General features: G+C 43.9%; 1 protein-coding gene across 6 annotated transcripts in view; it reads left to right on the top strand.

Annotated features, from left to right (window-relative positions):
• GSDME (gasdermin E) overlaps positions 1 to 16,458 on the top strand; it is a 216,350-nt gene that overhangs the window by 32,595 nt on the left and 167,297 nt on the right. For all 6 annotated transcript variants that reach the window (XM_068236031.1, XM_068236029.1, XM_068236028.1 and 3 more), the window contains one exon: positions 9,358 to 9,550. In XM_068236031.1, the coding sequence (XP_068092132.1) occupies positions 9,358 to 9,550 (193 nt within the window). The remainder of the gene's footprint in view (positions 1 to 9,357; positions 9,551 to 16,458) is intronic.

The raw sequence follows: 16,458 nt of genomic DNA, 5'->3' as shown, positions 1-16,458 counted from the left end.
TCTGCTAGTGTCTGTGCCTGGGTTATATAAGCTACTACTTACAAATCAAGGGTTGTGCGATGGGGGCGGGGTTTGCCCCCTCACTGGCAAACCTCTTTATGGGACAATGGGAGGAACGGATTCTGGGAACTGGCCGGGACCCCAGAATAAAAACTTGGCGAAGGTTCATTGATGACTTGTTTATCTTATGGGGGGGGGGGGGGGGGGGACAACAAGAACTTTCGCTTTTCATTGAACAATTGAATAACAATATGATGAATATTGAACTAACTATGGAAGCGAGCACCCACTTAATCCACTATTTAGATTTAAACATTGAAAAAAAGGGAACCGGTCTGATCATGACCACTTATTTCAAACCCACTGATAGAAACGGCTATCTATCTACCCAAAGCTGCCACCATCCGAAGTGGAAGAAAGCAATCCCTAAGGGCCAGTTTATGAGATTGCGCAGGAACTGCAGTAAACTAGAGGATTATATAACCCAGGCACAGACACTAGCAGAAAGATTTGCTGACAAGGGATATGATGAAACAGAGATCCAAAGGGAAATCATGGAGGTAGGAAGGATTGACAGGAGGAATTTATTGAGAAAGGGCCCAATACAAGCAGAGGAAAAGGAAAAAGGGGAAAACGTACCATTTATTTCTGATTATTCAACGCAACACAGGCAGATGGAACATATTATTAAAAAGCATTGGCAAATAGTAAAGGGAGATGCAATATTGGGCAAATCTTTACCCGAATGACCAAAATTTATATACAGGAGAGCAAAGAACTTGAAGAGCTTTCTAGCCCCGAGTTGTGTTAACCCACCAAAAACAATACACCCCTTCTGGCAAAAAGATGGCTATTTCCCATGCAGAGGATGTGTCGGATGCAGAGAAGCAATACCAGTAAGATGCAAGGAAGTCACTTCTACAACAAATGGAAGATCTTTTAAAATTAAGCAAAATATAACGTGTAATACCAAAGGAGTGGTCTATATGATCTGGTGTCCTTGTAACATCCAGTACATTGGGCGTACTACTAGACAATTGAAGACAAGGATAGGAGAACATGTAGGAAACATAAGGAGAAGCCATATGGGACACAGTGTCTCTGACCATTATAGAACACACCATAACTCAGATCCGAGCTCTTTGAAATTCTGTGGGCTGGAGAAAGCGGAATACGCATGGAGGGGATGTCACAAGATAAGAGATATCTCAAGGCGAGAAACCAAGTGGATCTATAGTATGGGAACACTGCAACCAAATGGACATAACATCGAGTTAGATCTAAACTGCTTTATTGCAAATAGCTAACGTCTCAGAATTATTGCAAACAAACAGAGTCCAGTCTAAACTAAAACAATATATATCCATTTGATAACTAGCGGATGATAGTTTGGTTACAATTTAATAGCCACCATCAGTATGATGCACATTAGTGGGGGTTTTATTTTTATTTTTATTATTATTTTTAATTTGTATTATTTATAAACTCATTATTGACCACTGGAGGGCAGTATGTATCATTGAGACGTAATAGGAAAGGCCTCTTGAGTGTATCTATATTTTACAAATGTAATTATACTAGTAAACTTTTAATGTTTATCCTTTTTATTTATCATGTCAATGTTGTGTAAAAACGGACTCTCACCCGTTAGCTCATTCATCACAATTATGATGAAGCGCACATCCTATTTCTATTGGAAGCGCACATTTTACGTAACGCAATAGTGACGCCGGTGGAGGAGGAAACAACCTCCGTCACGACGGCTGGAACGCACGACATACGCGCAATATTGAAGTGGTCGGCGCACCTCCATCTTCAATGGGGCGGAAATGCCTGCTTGGCTGGCTGGTCCAGCCGGATGTGGGGCAACGACGGACAGTATAAAGTATCCTGGAGTCCTGTGGCTAACCACGCCCCTGATGAGTCACGCGTGTGACGAAACGCGTCGGGTGGAGCCACAGGACAACCAGGAAGAACATCTCAGAGCGGGATCAGCAGACGGATACCGAGTGGAACGGACCACCTCTATAGGCCTTACCCGGGAGGCACGGGGGAGAGCCCGTTACTAACTCTAAACGCCTGTACCCAAGTTACGTTTGTGAGTACGATTTTAAAAATAAATTGTTATATTTTATACGGAATCACGCTATGGTCCACTTTATTCCTCTGTGAGGTATCTTGAGGTTTGGCATTCTCTATGAGGAGGGCGGAGGTCTAACCAGGAGTGGAGACATCAAACTACAGTGGGGACCCCAACAATCCTATTCAGACAACGAACAGAGGGCTTCATCAATTCCACCTGGATGATTGCTGAGACGCTTATGACCAATCTAATAGTGGTCCACCTAAGAGGGTGAGTGCGGTCCCAAAGGGGGCTTTATCTATCTTCTAATCATCAATATTGTGCAGCGCTATCTACATAAAGAGATAAGTAGAAAGTGGTTAGGGTTAGGCTTTGGTAGAGGGGGGTTCTCTGTGAGACTTAGTTGTAGTAAAATATCAGTGTTATTAACTGATATTTTGTCTATCGTAATTTACACTTTCAAAACATAGAAATTTGGGAAATTTAGCAATATTCTTCTTGCCGAATTTGGGCGCCCATCTTTTTCATGTACACACATCTGTAGTCTCTGACCATTGCAAGAGATCATTGCTATAACTTGGGAGTGTGCATTCTGCTGACCAGGGCTGTGGAGTCGGTCCAAAAATCCACCGACTCCGACTCCTCAGTTTAGGATTCCTCCGACTCCTCGACTCTGACTCCTCTAATTTGCATATTACAATTTTGTTGATTAACAGTATGTAACGTGAAATTCGTCTCTTAACTGCCAATGCTTAGGAATTTTACAAGACAACTGAAGTGAGAAGGATATGTAGACTACTATATTTATTCCCTTTAGACTAAAACTAGTCCTTGGTAAGAGTACTTGTAAAAGGTACAGACCGGAACAAAGAACCCTAGGCAATGTGCCTGTGGGTACATCAGGCCCTAGGCAATGTGACTGTGGGTACATGTAAGAATGATGTACAGGTACTCTGCAGGGGAATGAGGAGATTCTTCCTCTATTACACATTTTTCATGCACAATCTGAACAAGGTTTATGGGTGACAGACAACACCTCTGTGTTCAATGTGCACAACATTCTCAGTGGATTCACTGCAGCTCTGTGGGGAGAGCATATGTAGAGTATAGTACTACTGTGTAACAAAGTAAACCTGAGACAGATGAAATTAAAGTTTTATACATACCTGGGGCTTCCTCCAGCCCCCTTCAGGCTAATCAGTCCCTCGCTGTCCTCCTCCGCCACCTGGATCTTCTGCTATGAGTCCAGGTACTTGAGCCAGTCTGGTGTAGTGCGCATGCACACACTCCGCCGCCGTGAGCGTACTACACCTGCACAGCACGATTGTGCAGGTGCAGAACGCTCCTGGCTGTGGAAGCGGCACGTAGCTAGACTGCTCTGACTGGCTGAATTACCTGGACTCATAGCAGAAGATCCAGGTGGCGGAGGAGGACAGCGAGGGACCGAATGGCCTGAAAGGGGCTGGAGGAAGCCCCAGGTATGTATAAAACTTTTCTTTTAATTCGCCTCAGGTACCCTTTATATCATAGTCACCAAACCAAATTTTAACAACATATCAATTTATTTGATTTCATCAGCAAAGGGAGTGCATACATTTGCATAAACCAGCATCAATGCAGAATTATTTCCATCTCATTGACCATCTCTATTAGTGACACGGCTACATATCAGGCTTTATACTAACAGCATAGATGTTATTTCGTATATATAAGAGATTCCTGTGTACACATCATATAATACTGTACAGTCACAATCAGATATGTATATCTGACTTTAAAAATACGGGGACTGCTTTATTGAAGCAGCACAAGTAACTCATTTTGATTGGTTTATTTCATTTTTGTGGACTGAACACAGCTATTACTGTATATATACTGTATATATACATTATTTTAATGACTATTATCTGAGAAATAGAAAATTGTATCATATTTTCTATTTTAATTACAGTTACAAATTCATTAGGAGTCGGAGTCGGTGCATTTTTTTCCCGACTCCGACTCTAGGTACCGAAAATTGACTCAGACTCCACGACTCCACAGCCCTGCTGCTGACCTTGATGAAATGGCTGCCAGAACCTTTGTATTCTAAGGGCCTATTACCACTATGATCAAATCCATGCCAAATCTGTGAGTCATGTATCCTATAAAGGAAGCTGCCATGTTCTTCCCACTTCTTCTACCTGCCCATTATTTATACAGGGGAAGGTGTGAAGATAGCATCTGTGACTTCTGTAAACCATTTGAAGCACAGGATTCTATCTAGCCCCCGCCCCCTTTTCCACGATGAAAGGTCTTTTGTTTGTTCTCTGCTAATATGTGCAGTAAAATAATTAAATCAGTCCTTTTGCCTGAAACCTGCGGTCGGGATGTGGAAGTAGGGTAATGAAACCCTCTGATAAATTTTAACCTTTTCTTTTTACTTAAAAAGTTGTTTTGTTTTTTTTTGGTTTTTTTTTTATAATGAGCCACATTATTGGCACGTCTATTTAATGTGTTACTGAGATGCCCTGGGTGCTAAAAATGGTGTTTGGTTCACTTTAAGATAATGTATGTAGCTGTAGTTATTGTGCAGCTGGAGGTAATCTGATGTGTGAGTAGAGCGCCACCTGCTGTCATTATGTGGTAAACACAAGAAGTACTGTTCAATAGTGGTACGTATATTAACCACTTCCGGATACCGGGTGGTTTGGCTGATCTGTGCTGCGGGGCTCTTCAGCCCGCAGCACAGATCAGAAATCAGGCAGGGCGATCAGACCTCCCCCCTTTTTTCCCCACTAGGGGGATGTCCTGCTGGGGGGGTCTGATCGCCGCCGCGCTGCTGTGCCTAGCGGGGGGGGGGGGCTCCTCAAAGCCCCCCTCCGCAGCACTAGTCCTCCCTCTGCCTCCTTCCCTCCCTCTCCCGTCCCCTGTGTGCGGCGCAGGACGGAAAGCCGTCCTGCGCCGGATAGGATAGGCTTTAGCCTATCAGATGCCGGCGATCCCTGGCCAATCAGAGGCCGGGGATCGCCGATCTCCTCTACGGCGCTGCTGCTGCGCAGCGCCGTATATATGTAAACACTGGGGAAGATCTTCCCCGCGTGTTTACATTTACCCTGCGAGCTGCGATCGGCGGCTCGCAGGGTGTTCACGGAGACACCCTCCGTGAACTGACATGGAATGGCCGCTCATACGAGCAGCCGTTTCCATGGAAACCACTTCAGGATTCAGGGGCGTAGTTAAGCGTACGCAGAATCCTGAAGTGGTTAATACTGTATTTACTAGATTTAGGAACTGTTTACACTATGGGCCAAATTTAAGAAAGATTTAAAATGTTACCAGTACTTATGCAAGTAACGTAGAGCTTGTTGTGCAAATAATGCAGCTCAGGCTATGTGCACAACACATGCTTTGTATGTTCCTCAAACCTGTCCTCGTGACTCACCAACAGTGCATGTTTTGCAGACAACCTCACCTATGCACAGGTGGGGTAATTAGTGTCTCAGCTAGGTGGATTCCATGTAGCTGAGACACTAATTACCCCACCTGTGCATAGGTAAGGTTGCCAGCAAAACATGCACCATTAGGGAGTCAGAGGACAGGTCTGAGAAACAGTTTTTATGCACGTGAGTAAAACATGGAAACACACTGCTTTGCACATTGTTGAAATGCGCACATAATGCATTGTAAACTGAATGTATTATAATGTGCATTTTACACACATACTGATAATGGGTCTTAGGCCTGGTTCACATTTGCGTTATTTTGCGGACCGCAGCCGGACCGCAAAGTCCGCAAACGGAACGGACGATTAAGGGTCCATTGTTAATCAATGGACCCGTGTGCACTCGTCCGTTCCTCCGGTTGCGGTCTGCGGTCCGGAATTTTCCAACCTGCTCCACTTTTCCGGACCGGTCCTCCGTCCACCGCTGCCGGACCGGATCTGGACAAGAAATCCAGCACAACAGGAACTGATGGGAAACGGAAGTGCACAACACATTTCCGGATGTAAGCCGGATGTCCTACCCCACTACCTGTGGGGTTCTCTATGGTGCAGGCGGCCATGTGGCTGTACCCAGCGCCGGACAGCCCCCAGCCTCTCCACACCTACCCCAGAACACAGCGGAGGACAGAAGGACCCGACCATCCAGACACAGGGCCCCGCGGGACGAGGAGGATGATGTCCGCACAGCAGGCTCCGCCCAAGAAGGACTCCAGCGCTTTTCCAGACCTTCCAGGCCCCTCTTTGAAAACGGAAACGGATCCAGGATGCATGAAGAACGGAAGAAGATCCGGATGAAAACTGAACATGACCTGACCGGATCCTGATGGCGAACGGATGTTCTCAGACCGGACCGGAACGGACCCGTGCCACCGGTAAGTATTTCATCAAAACGCAAGTGTGAACCGGGCCTAAAAGGCTAAGTTCACAATGGTCGTTGCATTGTGTTCCCTGTAACAGCATGATCGCCACGCAAGGAATCTGAAAATGACACCACATGTTACCTATGCGATGTGTTGAATACAGTGAAGCGTGCAGTCAATTAAAAGTATGCTCCACTTTTACTGTTACCACAGGCGTACCATGCCGCAATCCTTACTGCGCATAGCATCCAAAACAATGCAGCAAACTGGGAATGGATGCATGCATAGTATAAGCAAGCCCATTGATTGGCATTGGCTGTCTGTTTTATACATTGTCACATTGTGGAAAAATGGTGGATGTAATGTGGATGAGGGAATAAAGAGTACCTGAAATGAATAAAAAAAAATAGTTATACACCTCAGTGGTGGGAAGTCTATGGATGATCAAGAGGCTTGCTAGATCTTCTTACAGCCCACCATTCCAGCACAGAGTTCCCCCCAGAGTCACATAGGTTTCTTCTGATTGCAAGAGCAGCTGTGGATGAAGGTGGGGGGATTCTGCATTCCTTGCAGCACAACGCCTAATATTGGGGAGCTGTCAGCTGTAGAGAGGATAGTGCAACAGCTGCACCTTGAGTCAGGGGACAGGTATCTGCAACTTCTTTATCTAATAAGTATAAATCAAGCAAACTTCACTGATCCAACTTTTCAGAGTTGTGGAGATCCCCTTTCTCACGGCAATGAAATACTTAGGGCTGGTGCACACCTAGAGCTCTTCTGAGGGCTTTTCAAAAAGCTAGCACTTTTCTATGGGTTGGATCACATCAAAGCGATGTGAATGTTAGAGAAATATGGACCATGCAGCATTTTTGAGGCGATTCAGCCTCAATGTTAAGTATAGTAAAGTGGAAAATCAATGTAAAAAAGCGCTGAATAGAGCGATTTTTTTTTACAAGCGCCTTTTTTGAACAGTTGTTAACTTTTATGTCAAACTGTAAAAAACCACAAACGCTACACCAAAATGTTCCAAAAATTGCTAGGCTTACCTAGAAAATCCAAACCTGCCTGAAATTGCTTTGAACGAAAAAAACTTCAAAAAACGCTTAGTGTTTGCAATTACGCTGCAGCTTTTAGGTGTGCACCAGCTGATGCACTATGGTAACATGCATTACACTACTTACTGTACATAACACGTGTTACTATAGTATCTCGTATGTTATCCAGCTGAGGCAAGTTGTGCTAATTGTGCAACATGTGCTGCTCCCCTGGTGTCAGTATCTGTTAAGTTGCCGTGATAGTGTTCCTTTAAATTGCACACTTGCAATATCTTATTGCCAGTCGATTGAGAACATCTGATCATTTCCGAGCAGTGATTCAGAACGCATAAAGCTGGCCGTACACCATACAATCTTGATTGTACAGCCTTACGATTTCTTTGTAGTATGAGAGCTTAAAGCAAACCTGTAAGAACCTAAAGTGTAGATACCTCGGTAGAGGGAATCCTCTGGAGGATCCAGAGGCCTCCCTCTACCAAAGTATCTACCGAGGATCCAGAAGGCTTCCCTCTACCGAGGTTTCTACCGAGGATCCAGAGGCCTCCCTCTACCGAGGTATCTATCGAGGATCCAGAGGCCTCCCTCTACCGAGGTATCTATCGAGGATCCAGAGTCCTCCCTCTACTGAGGTATCTATCGAGGATCCAGAGGCCTCCCTCTACTGAGGTATCTACCTAGGATCCAGAGGCCTCACTCTACTGAGGTATCTACCGAGGATCCAGAGGCACCCCTCTACCGAGGTATCTACCGAGGATCCAGAGGCCTCCCTTTACCGAGGTATCTACCGAGGATCCAGAGGCCTCCCTTTACCGAGGTATCTACCGAGGATCCAGAGGGCTTCCCTCTACCGAGGTATCTACCGAGGATCCAGAGGGCTTCCCTCTACCGAGGTGTTTACTGAGGGTCCAGAGGCTTCCCTCTACCGAGGTATTTACCGAGGGTCCAGAGGCTTCCCTCTACCGAGGTATCTACATTTTCCACATCCTCTTTCTGATCAAGTGCTGGGACCCTCAGAAGTTCGTAGCTGCCCTGCTGTACATGATTGAGCACGACCATCACTGGCTGCCCATGCACTGCATGCCAGTACCGACATGGATGAAATCTCTTGGGAATCAGACTTGTGACGCTGCCACCGCCGTCTTGCAAATGTCCCAACAAATCGTGCCCCATGGTGCCGGTGCATTCAAATCTCACCTAGTCAAGCTGTCATGACTTTCCAGCTGCTCCGGGTCTCATCCGCGGCTTGCCCATGTCCGCCGCCGTCACCAGCTTCATATAGCTTGTGGCCTGGCAGTGTTAAAGCAGTGAACGAGACTGGGAGCTGCTGGACAGTTGCGGCAGCTGGAAAGATCTGAATGCACGGGCACAGAGGGAGCACATTAACATTTGTGGGGACAGCAGCCGGGGGTTCTGTCGCATTTGTTGGTCGCCACATCATCACATGCTTTACCACTTTGCACCCGATATCATATCGGCCTGAGATTTCTCAACATGCTTGATCAATACATTTGACTCATTTGGGCCTGAAATCGGACGAATTGTCAGTTAGGCATGGTAATTCAATAAAAATTATTGAAAGGGATTGTAGATCGGGCTGCAAAATCGATAAATGTTTGGCCACCTTAAGTCTGTACAAATATTTCACACTCAGATTGCGTGAATTTAAGCATCATTTTCAGAAGAAAGTCATCAATGTCAATTTCCATTGTCCAGGTTTTCTTTCAAATTCCAATTTTAGTTTTGTATAGAAACCTTGAGAATGTTCATATAGTGTTTATGGGACGACTTTCTTAAGATGCAGAGAATGTTAATAATTTGTGCGTGTTATTTTGTTTTGCGAGGATCTCCAGTGTAACCTCTTCCTCTGTCCTCTAGTTGTAGTTGACTCTGAATTTGTGAAGTATGAAGATACATGTGGGGATGTCCTGCAGGGTCATATTGATGCTGACTTTGGTGCATTCCAAGGTAATGCTGCCGGCTCTGGCCGTATAGAAACCAAATCTACATTTGGCACTCTGAGAAAACAAGAGATTGACATGCTGCATCTCATGAAAGATCTACAGAACAGGTAATTGGAGGAGGGGGAGTATGGTTGCCTCAGCAAGTGTTTATTTTTGTTTCTGTGTCACATCTTGTCTTATCAAATAATTAAAGCAAACTTTGAACATTTTCTTCAGAAAGTTGGAATTTTTTTTTTTTTTATTGCTATTTCTTCCTTCTGAGATTTCCTGCCTCAGTCATGTTTGTCACTAAACATGGATAAAAGATATTGCCCTTCCTTTTTATTCTGCAATAATGGACACAGCAGAGTGGTAGGAAAGTCCATGTGTGTAAATGAAAATACTAAAAATTATGTCAAAATGCTTGCTAAATTTTTGTGAAGCATTTTTAGTTCCAGTCTAGGCAGACTCTATAGAGACTCTAAATCAGACACTTCCAAAGTCCAGCCCATGGGCCACATATGGTCCACCAACCCTTTCTGGTGGCCCTCAAAGCTCTCTACAGTTGTTAATTCCATGCAGCCAGCAGGCCGTAGCTGCAGTGATGCATGCAGGGGCCACCTTGTTTTGCCGCTCTGCCTCCCCCTTTGTTTGCCTGTAGGTTTTCAGCCACCACTGTAGCAATAGCAGCCACTTATTAGCAGCTGCCACTGTGCCTGTAGCAGTAACAGCCACTTATTAGCAGCTTCCACCGTGCTAAGGGTTCTTTCACACTAGGAACTGATCCGTACGTTTTGACGGATCGCTCCTAGAATGCATTTAGAAAGGTAACATGATAGTCTATTTGACTTTCATGTTAACGTTCACATTAGACAAAGCATTCTAGAGTGTTACGTTGTATCACATCTGGGAGCTTCGTAACGTCCAGCGCTGACGTTTTCCCATCAGGTAAATTAGAACTCCCGCCTCTAATCAGCGTCGCACCACAACTTCCTGACATCACACCGCAGGACATAACCCGTGCACGAAATTGGTTCATGCATGCGTTATGTAATGTGAAAGAGGCCTAACTGCACACGGTACATAGGTTATTTCCCATTCAATTGTTTTGACAAAATGTAATAGGCATAGGCCTCAATTCATGGAGCTTTATCAAACACTTTATCAAACGTTTGATAATTTACCTCATGGGTAAAATCTAATTTTGAATTCACTAAGGTGTTATATATTTATTGAACGTTTTATCCGTAAAACATTAGATAAATATATAACACCTTAGTGAATTCAAAATTAAATTTTAGCCATGAGGTAAATTATCTAACGTTTATCAAACGTTTGATAAAGTGTTTGATAAAGCTCCGTGAATTGAGGCCTTAGTGTGTAATAGGCATAGTGTAACGGCAATCAGCAAAAATTGTGTTTAATTTCGCTAGTTCGGCCTCCTAACACTGTCATGAACGGCAAGGTGGCCCTTGGCCTAAAAAGTTTGGACAACCCTGCTGTAAATGGCATCATTCTGATTCAAAACATCCTGCTAATGTCGGTCTGTGAACACACTGGGCCATATGCAATTCACTTTTTCACCTGAGTTTTCTCCTAGGAGATACTTTTTCATCTTCCATTTTAAATAACTTCCCAGCACTTTTCAACTAAAAAAGTACCAAAAAGTAGGTGAACAATTACTATCAAAATTATTTTGAGTATTTTCTTGCTTGCTGGTGGCTTAAAAGGCATTTTATTGATAAGTTTAAAATTATCACCTAGGAGAAAACTCAGGTGAAAAAGTGAATTGCATATGGGCCACTCTGTCTTCACTTTAGGTTGTGTTCACAGATAGACAGTAAACAAATCCTTGGCATTTTAGGCTTGTTAATACAGGGACATTTCAGAAGACTTCAAAGTGTTTAAATATTTGGTATGCATTGTAGAGCAGTTTCATTGCTTCCAGGTCTAGACTAAAAACATAACTTATCACGTTTTCTTGTAGGTGATATCCTTACACCTTATCAATAAGTTGCCTTTGAATCCATTAGCAAGGAAGAAATTGCTCAGAATAACTAGTTTCAATACGTTTTTATAGAAGGTATAATCAGAGATAAAACACAACAAATGCAACGTGTCCCTTGTGCAGGGGGCTAATATAAAGAAAATAGGAATAACAGAAAAAAATAGTTGCACACAATACAGTAAAATAATTAACCAACAGTAAGCCCAAAATTTTAAAGGGGCACTATGGCGAAAAATTGTAAAATTTAAAATATGTGCAAACATAGACAAATAAGAAGTACGTTTTTTTTCCAGAGTAAAATGAGCAATAAATTACTTTTCTCCTATGTTGCTGTCACTTACAGTAAGTAGTAGAAATCTGACAGAAGTGACACGTTTTGGACTAGTCCATCTCTTCATGGTGGATTCTCAGGGATTTATTTATTTTCAAAACAAGATTTGATAGTTTTTCGACATGCTGGACCACCTCTGTACCCCTGGGATTCCAGTGTCCCCCTCTATTCCTTTAAGCCTCCAGTATCCTGCTCTGCTGCAACCACTGTCCCCCTGTGCCACCTTCTATCTGCGCTGTCCCATGTGCCACCCTTAATGTACCTTGTGTCACCTGTCTGTCCACTGTGCCACCACTCCCCCATCCTGAGGTCCCCTTTCCAATCTGTATTGCAGAGTAATGTGCAGCAGAAGGAGTGATGCTATAATCTCCCAGCCGAGTCCAGGGCTGTGCATCTATCCACTCCGCTCACGGCTCCCTCTAGGGCCTGCCATCATCTACTGAATGCCGTGTGATTACACGTGACATACAGGAAGAGATGCCGGGTACTAGAGCAAGCAGGAGGCGGAGAGAGGAAGGTGCACAGCATTGGACTCGGCTGAGAGGTGAGAGCAGCATTTTTTCTGATATACCTTACTCTGCAATATAGATCAGGCTCAAGGAGCACAGAAAGGGGATGCTTGCCGGGACACGGGGGACGTTTAGGGTGCGTTTCCACTAACGCGAATTCGCATGCGTTCCCCGCATGCAAATTCGCATAACCAATAAAAGTGAATGAGCCTGTGTCCACTTGTCAGGAAAACGGAGCGTTTTCTTGTGCAGGAAAAATCTGCTCAGCAGAGCCACCCGAATTCGGACACCGCACACACGCATGCGATTCGCATACAATGTATTTAATAGGGAATTCGCATGTTGTTTTTTCATTTGAATTTTCATGCGAATTCGCATACGATTTCGCATGGAATCAATGAAAAAGCACACAGGCACTGACATGGTTAAATTCGCACACAGCGTCATCCATGCAAAATCATATGCGAATTCGCGGTAAAATTCGCATACAACCGCATGCGATTTCGCTCCTGCATGCGAATTCGTCCGCGGAGAATCCGCGGCGATTTCCCACCGCACTAGTGGAAACGCACCCTTAAAGGGAAGGTTCAAGCAAAATAAAAAAATGTGTTTCACTTACCTGGGGCTTCTGCCAGCCCCATGCAGCCATCCTGTGCCCTCGTAGTCTCTCACTGCTGCTCCAGTCCCCCGCTGGCAGCTTTCTGACCTCGGAGGTCGGCGGGACGCATTGCGTACATTTTTACGCATTCCCGCTAGTGCAGGAACATTAACACATACATTTTTACGCATTACTGGTTTAATGCGTAAATTTTTACTCATTAAACCAGTAATGCGTAAAAATGTATGTGTTAATGTTCCTGCATTAGCGGGAATGCGTAAAAATGTACGCAATGCGTCCCGCCGACCTCCGAGGTCAGAAAGCTGCCAGCGGGGGACTGGAGCAGCAGTGAGAGACTACGAGGGCACAGGATGGCTGCATGGGGCTGGCAGAAGCCCCAGGTAAGTGAAACACATTTTTTTATTTTGCTTGGACATTCCCTTTAAAGCTGCTGCTTCAAACTTCTCGTCGCGACAATACCGTCATCACTACAGGAGTGGGCAGTTTGCATAATTTTTTTATATACTATATTTTGCTAGGAGTTCCTTTTTTAATGTGGTCATTTCTTTTTTTTTTTCACAATTCAATTTTTTTTTATTTTGAACAAGAAAAAAGGACATTACAAGAGAAGGCACAATGCTCCCACAACAGGAGATAGACAGGTATATACAATAATCAGTAAGGCAGCAATATATATCTTGGGGAATAGGTTAACAGCAGAGTAATTGCCTTAATAAATCTCCAATGTATCAGATACATTACATAATGTCAGTATTTACAGGAGCTCATATTAGCTATATGCAACTTCGTACATTTGGAGTACCATGCCATGAGAGCACGGAGGAAGTAGTGGAGAGAATAGGCAAAGAGGGGAGGGATAGGAAGGGATAACGAACATGGGAAAGGGTAAATAGAAGAAGAGGGGAGGGAGGGGGAAAAGATAAGACTCCGGGCTCACCCCCCGCCCACCGAAACCGCGCCAGCAACCAGATAGGTATTGGTATTATGATACCTGAGGATTAAGGTATGAGATTAGATCCGGCCGTCATAGCATTGTCATACCATGGTGCCCATATTTTATGGAACCGTTGTATACAATTTCGGTTCTTGTATGTCATCTGATATAGAGGAAGAGCGATATTGATTGTACGTTTCCAATGATTAATAGATGGATTATTGTTGCCTTTCCAGACTCTTAGGATTTCTTTTCTGGCATAGAAACATAGAATGCGAATTAAGAATTGTACATGTTTACTGCATGTTTGTTCTTCAAATAGACCCAGAAGAGCTAGTTTGGGTGTGCAGTCAAAGTGTGATTCCAAGATTTCATTTATAGTATCAAAGATGGCTATCCAAAAGGTTTGGATTTTAGCGCAGCTCCAAAACATGTGTAGAAATGTGCCTTCTTCAGTTGTGCATTTTTGACATAACACACTGTTGGATATACAGATATTATGCATTCGCACTGGAGTGAGATATGTTCTATGCAGGAATTTAACTTGGATCAGTCTATCTCTGGCTGAAATAGGAGTTCTAACGAAGTCTTCAAGTATATCCTCCCAGTCAGTATCATCTAAGCCCTGGATGTCTAGGTTCCACCTTTCTTGGGATCTAAGAAGTTTTTCATTATTTTTGGCTAGTAGGACTGAATAAATAACTGATAGGGGCTTATCTAATTGTTCTGTCAGAAGTGTATTCTCTAGGGTATTGACTGCTAGCTCCGGTGCACCAGAAGGGAACTGTGCTGAAAAGGCATGCCGAAGTTGTAGGTACCGAAAAAACATCTTATTCGTGACGGAAAAGGTTTGTTTAAGTTCATTAAATGTTAATAGCAATCCATCGCGGACAATATGTTGCAAGTTTTTAATACCTGCAATGGCCCACAGTTTAGGATCAGGGATCTGGGTAAAGTGAGATAGGTTAGGATTGTCCCACAGAGGGGTATATGGGGAGATTACATCATTCACTCCCAGAAACTTCATTGCCTCCGCCCATACCTTACATACTGTTTGCATCGGAGCAGTACATCGTACATCATTGGCCGTTCCCCTGTATGGCAATAGTGTAAGCCTCTCATAGGATCCCAGACGGGCCGCCTCTGTTACAACTGCAGGGTTGTATCTATCTTGGGCAAACCACCATCTAGCAGTAACTAGGATTGCAGCATAATAGTATAATTGCATATTTGGAAGAGCCAGGCCCCCTTGGTCTATTGAAAGTTGCAAAGTACTCAGGGCTATTTTTGGGACTCGGCCCGACCAAATAAATGTAGATATTAAGGAGTGGAGATTTTTAAAGAATTTTTTGGGAATTACAATAGGAGAGTTGCGGAGTACATAGAGAAATTTAGGCAAAAAAATCATTTTAAAAATGTTGATTTTCCCAATAAGAGTAAGGGGTAGTTGTTTCCACGTCTGGGACCTACTACGAAAGGCCTCCACCACCGGTTTAACATTCAGAGCAAAATAATCCTGCACACAATTGGTAAGTTGAATACCCAGGTATTTGAATTGGGATACCCACTGCAGCGAGTGGGAAGATATATTGGGCCGGGAGTTGTCCAGTGGCATGATGACAGACTTATCCTGGTTGATCTTAAGCCCGGAAAATGAGCCAAATGTTGTAATAATGTCGAGAGCAGAAGTTAAGGAGTTTTCCGAGTCATTTAAGTAGAGAAGTGTGTCATCCGCATAGAGCGATATTCTCTCTTCGATACACCCCACCGGGATACCCTGAATTTGAGGAGATTCACGTATTAGTATAGCCATGGGTTCTATTGCAAGGGCAAAAATATATGGAGAGAGCGGGCAGCCCTGTCTTGTTCCTCTATACAGCTGGAAAGGTTCCGAAATAGTATTGCCAGTGCGAATTCTAGCCTTAGGAGTTTTATATAGTGCTTGTATCCATTTTACAAATATAGGGCCAAAGCCATATCTTTTCAAAATTTCCCACAGATACGGCCACTCTACCGAATCAAATGCCTTCTCGGTGTCCAGCGAGGCAACCACCCTGCGGCCGGACACCGAGGAGACCAGAGAAATGTTTGTAAATAATCTACGTAGATTAATGTCTGTCCCTTTATTGGGCATGAATCCTGACTGGTCCCCATGTATTAATTTAGTGATGATTGGCTTTATTCTGTTCGCTAGTATTTTGGCCAGAATTTTAGCATCTGTATTTAATAACGAGATAGGCCTATATGAACCACACAATGTGGGGTCCTTCCCTGGTTTAAGGATAAGAATGATTATTGCTTCGGAAAATGATTCCGGCAGAGAGTGACCTTCCAGCACTTCGTTAAATAGTAGACATAGTTTAGGGGCCAAAGTATCAGAGTAACATTGGTAGAATTCAGAAGGAAGGCCATCTGAGCCTGGGGTTTTATTGGGTTTGAGGTCACCTATGGCGTCCTGAACCTCTTCAATAGATATTAGCTTATCGAGTTTAATTTTGTCTTGGTCAGAAAGGGCTGGCATGTCTATGTCTGCAAGATATTTGTCCAGTTCCCTGGGAGTATAGCAGACTTTAGAGGAGTATAAAGATTTGTAAAAGGCTCTAAAAGCAGCATTAATGTGTTCAGGGTCAACCAG

Source organism: Hyperolius riggenbachi, chromosome 5, assembly GCF_040937935.1.
Source record: "Hyperolius riggenbachi isolate aHypRig1 chromosome 5, aHypRig1.pri, whole genome shotgun sequence".
Lineage (NCBI taxonomy): Eukaryota > Metazoa > Chordata > Amphibia > Anura > Hyperoliidae > Hyperolius > Hyperolius riggenbachi.
This window is presented reverse-complemented; position numbering and strand designations above follow the sequence as displayed.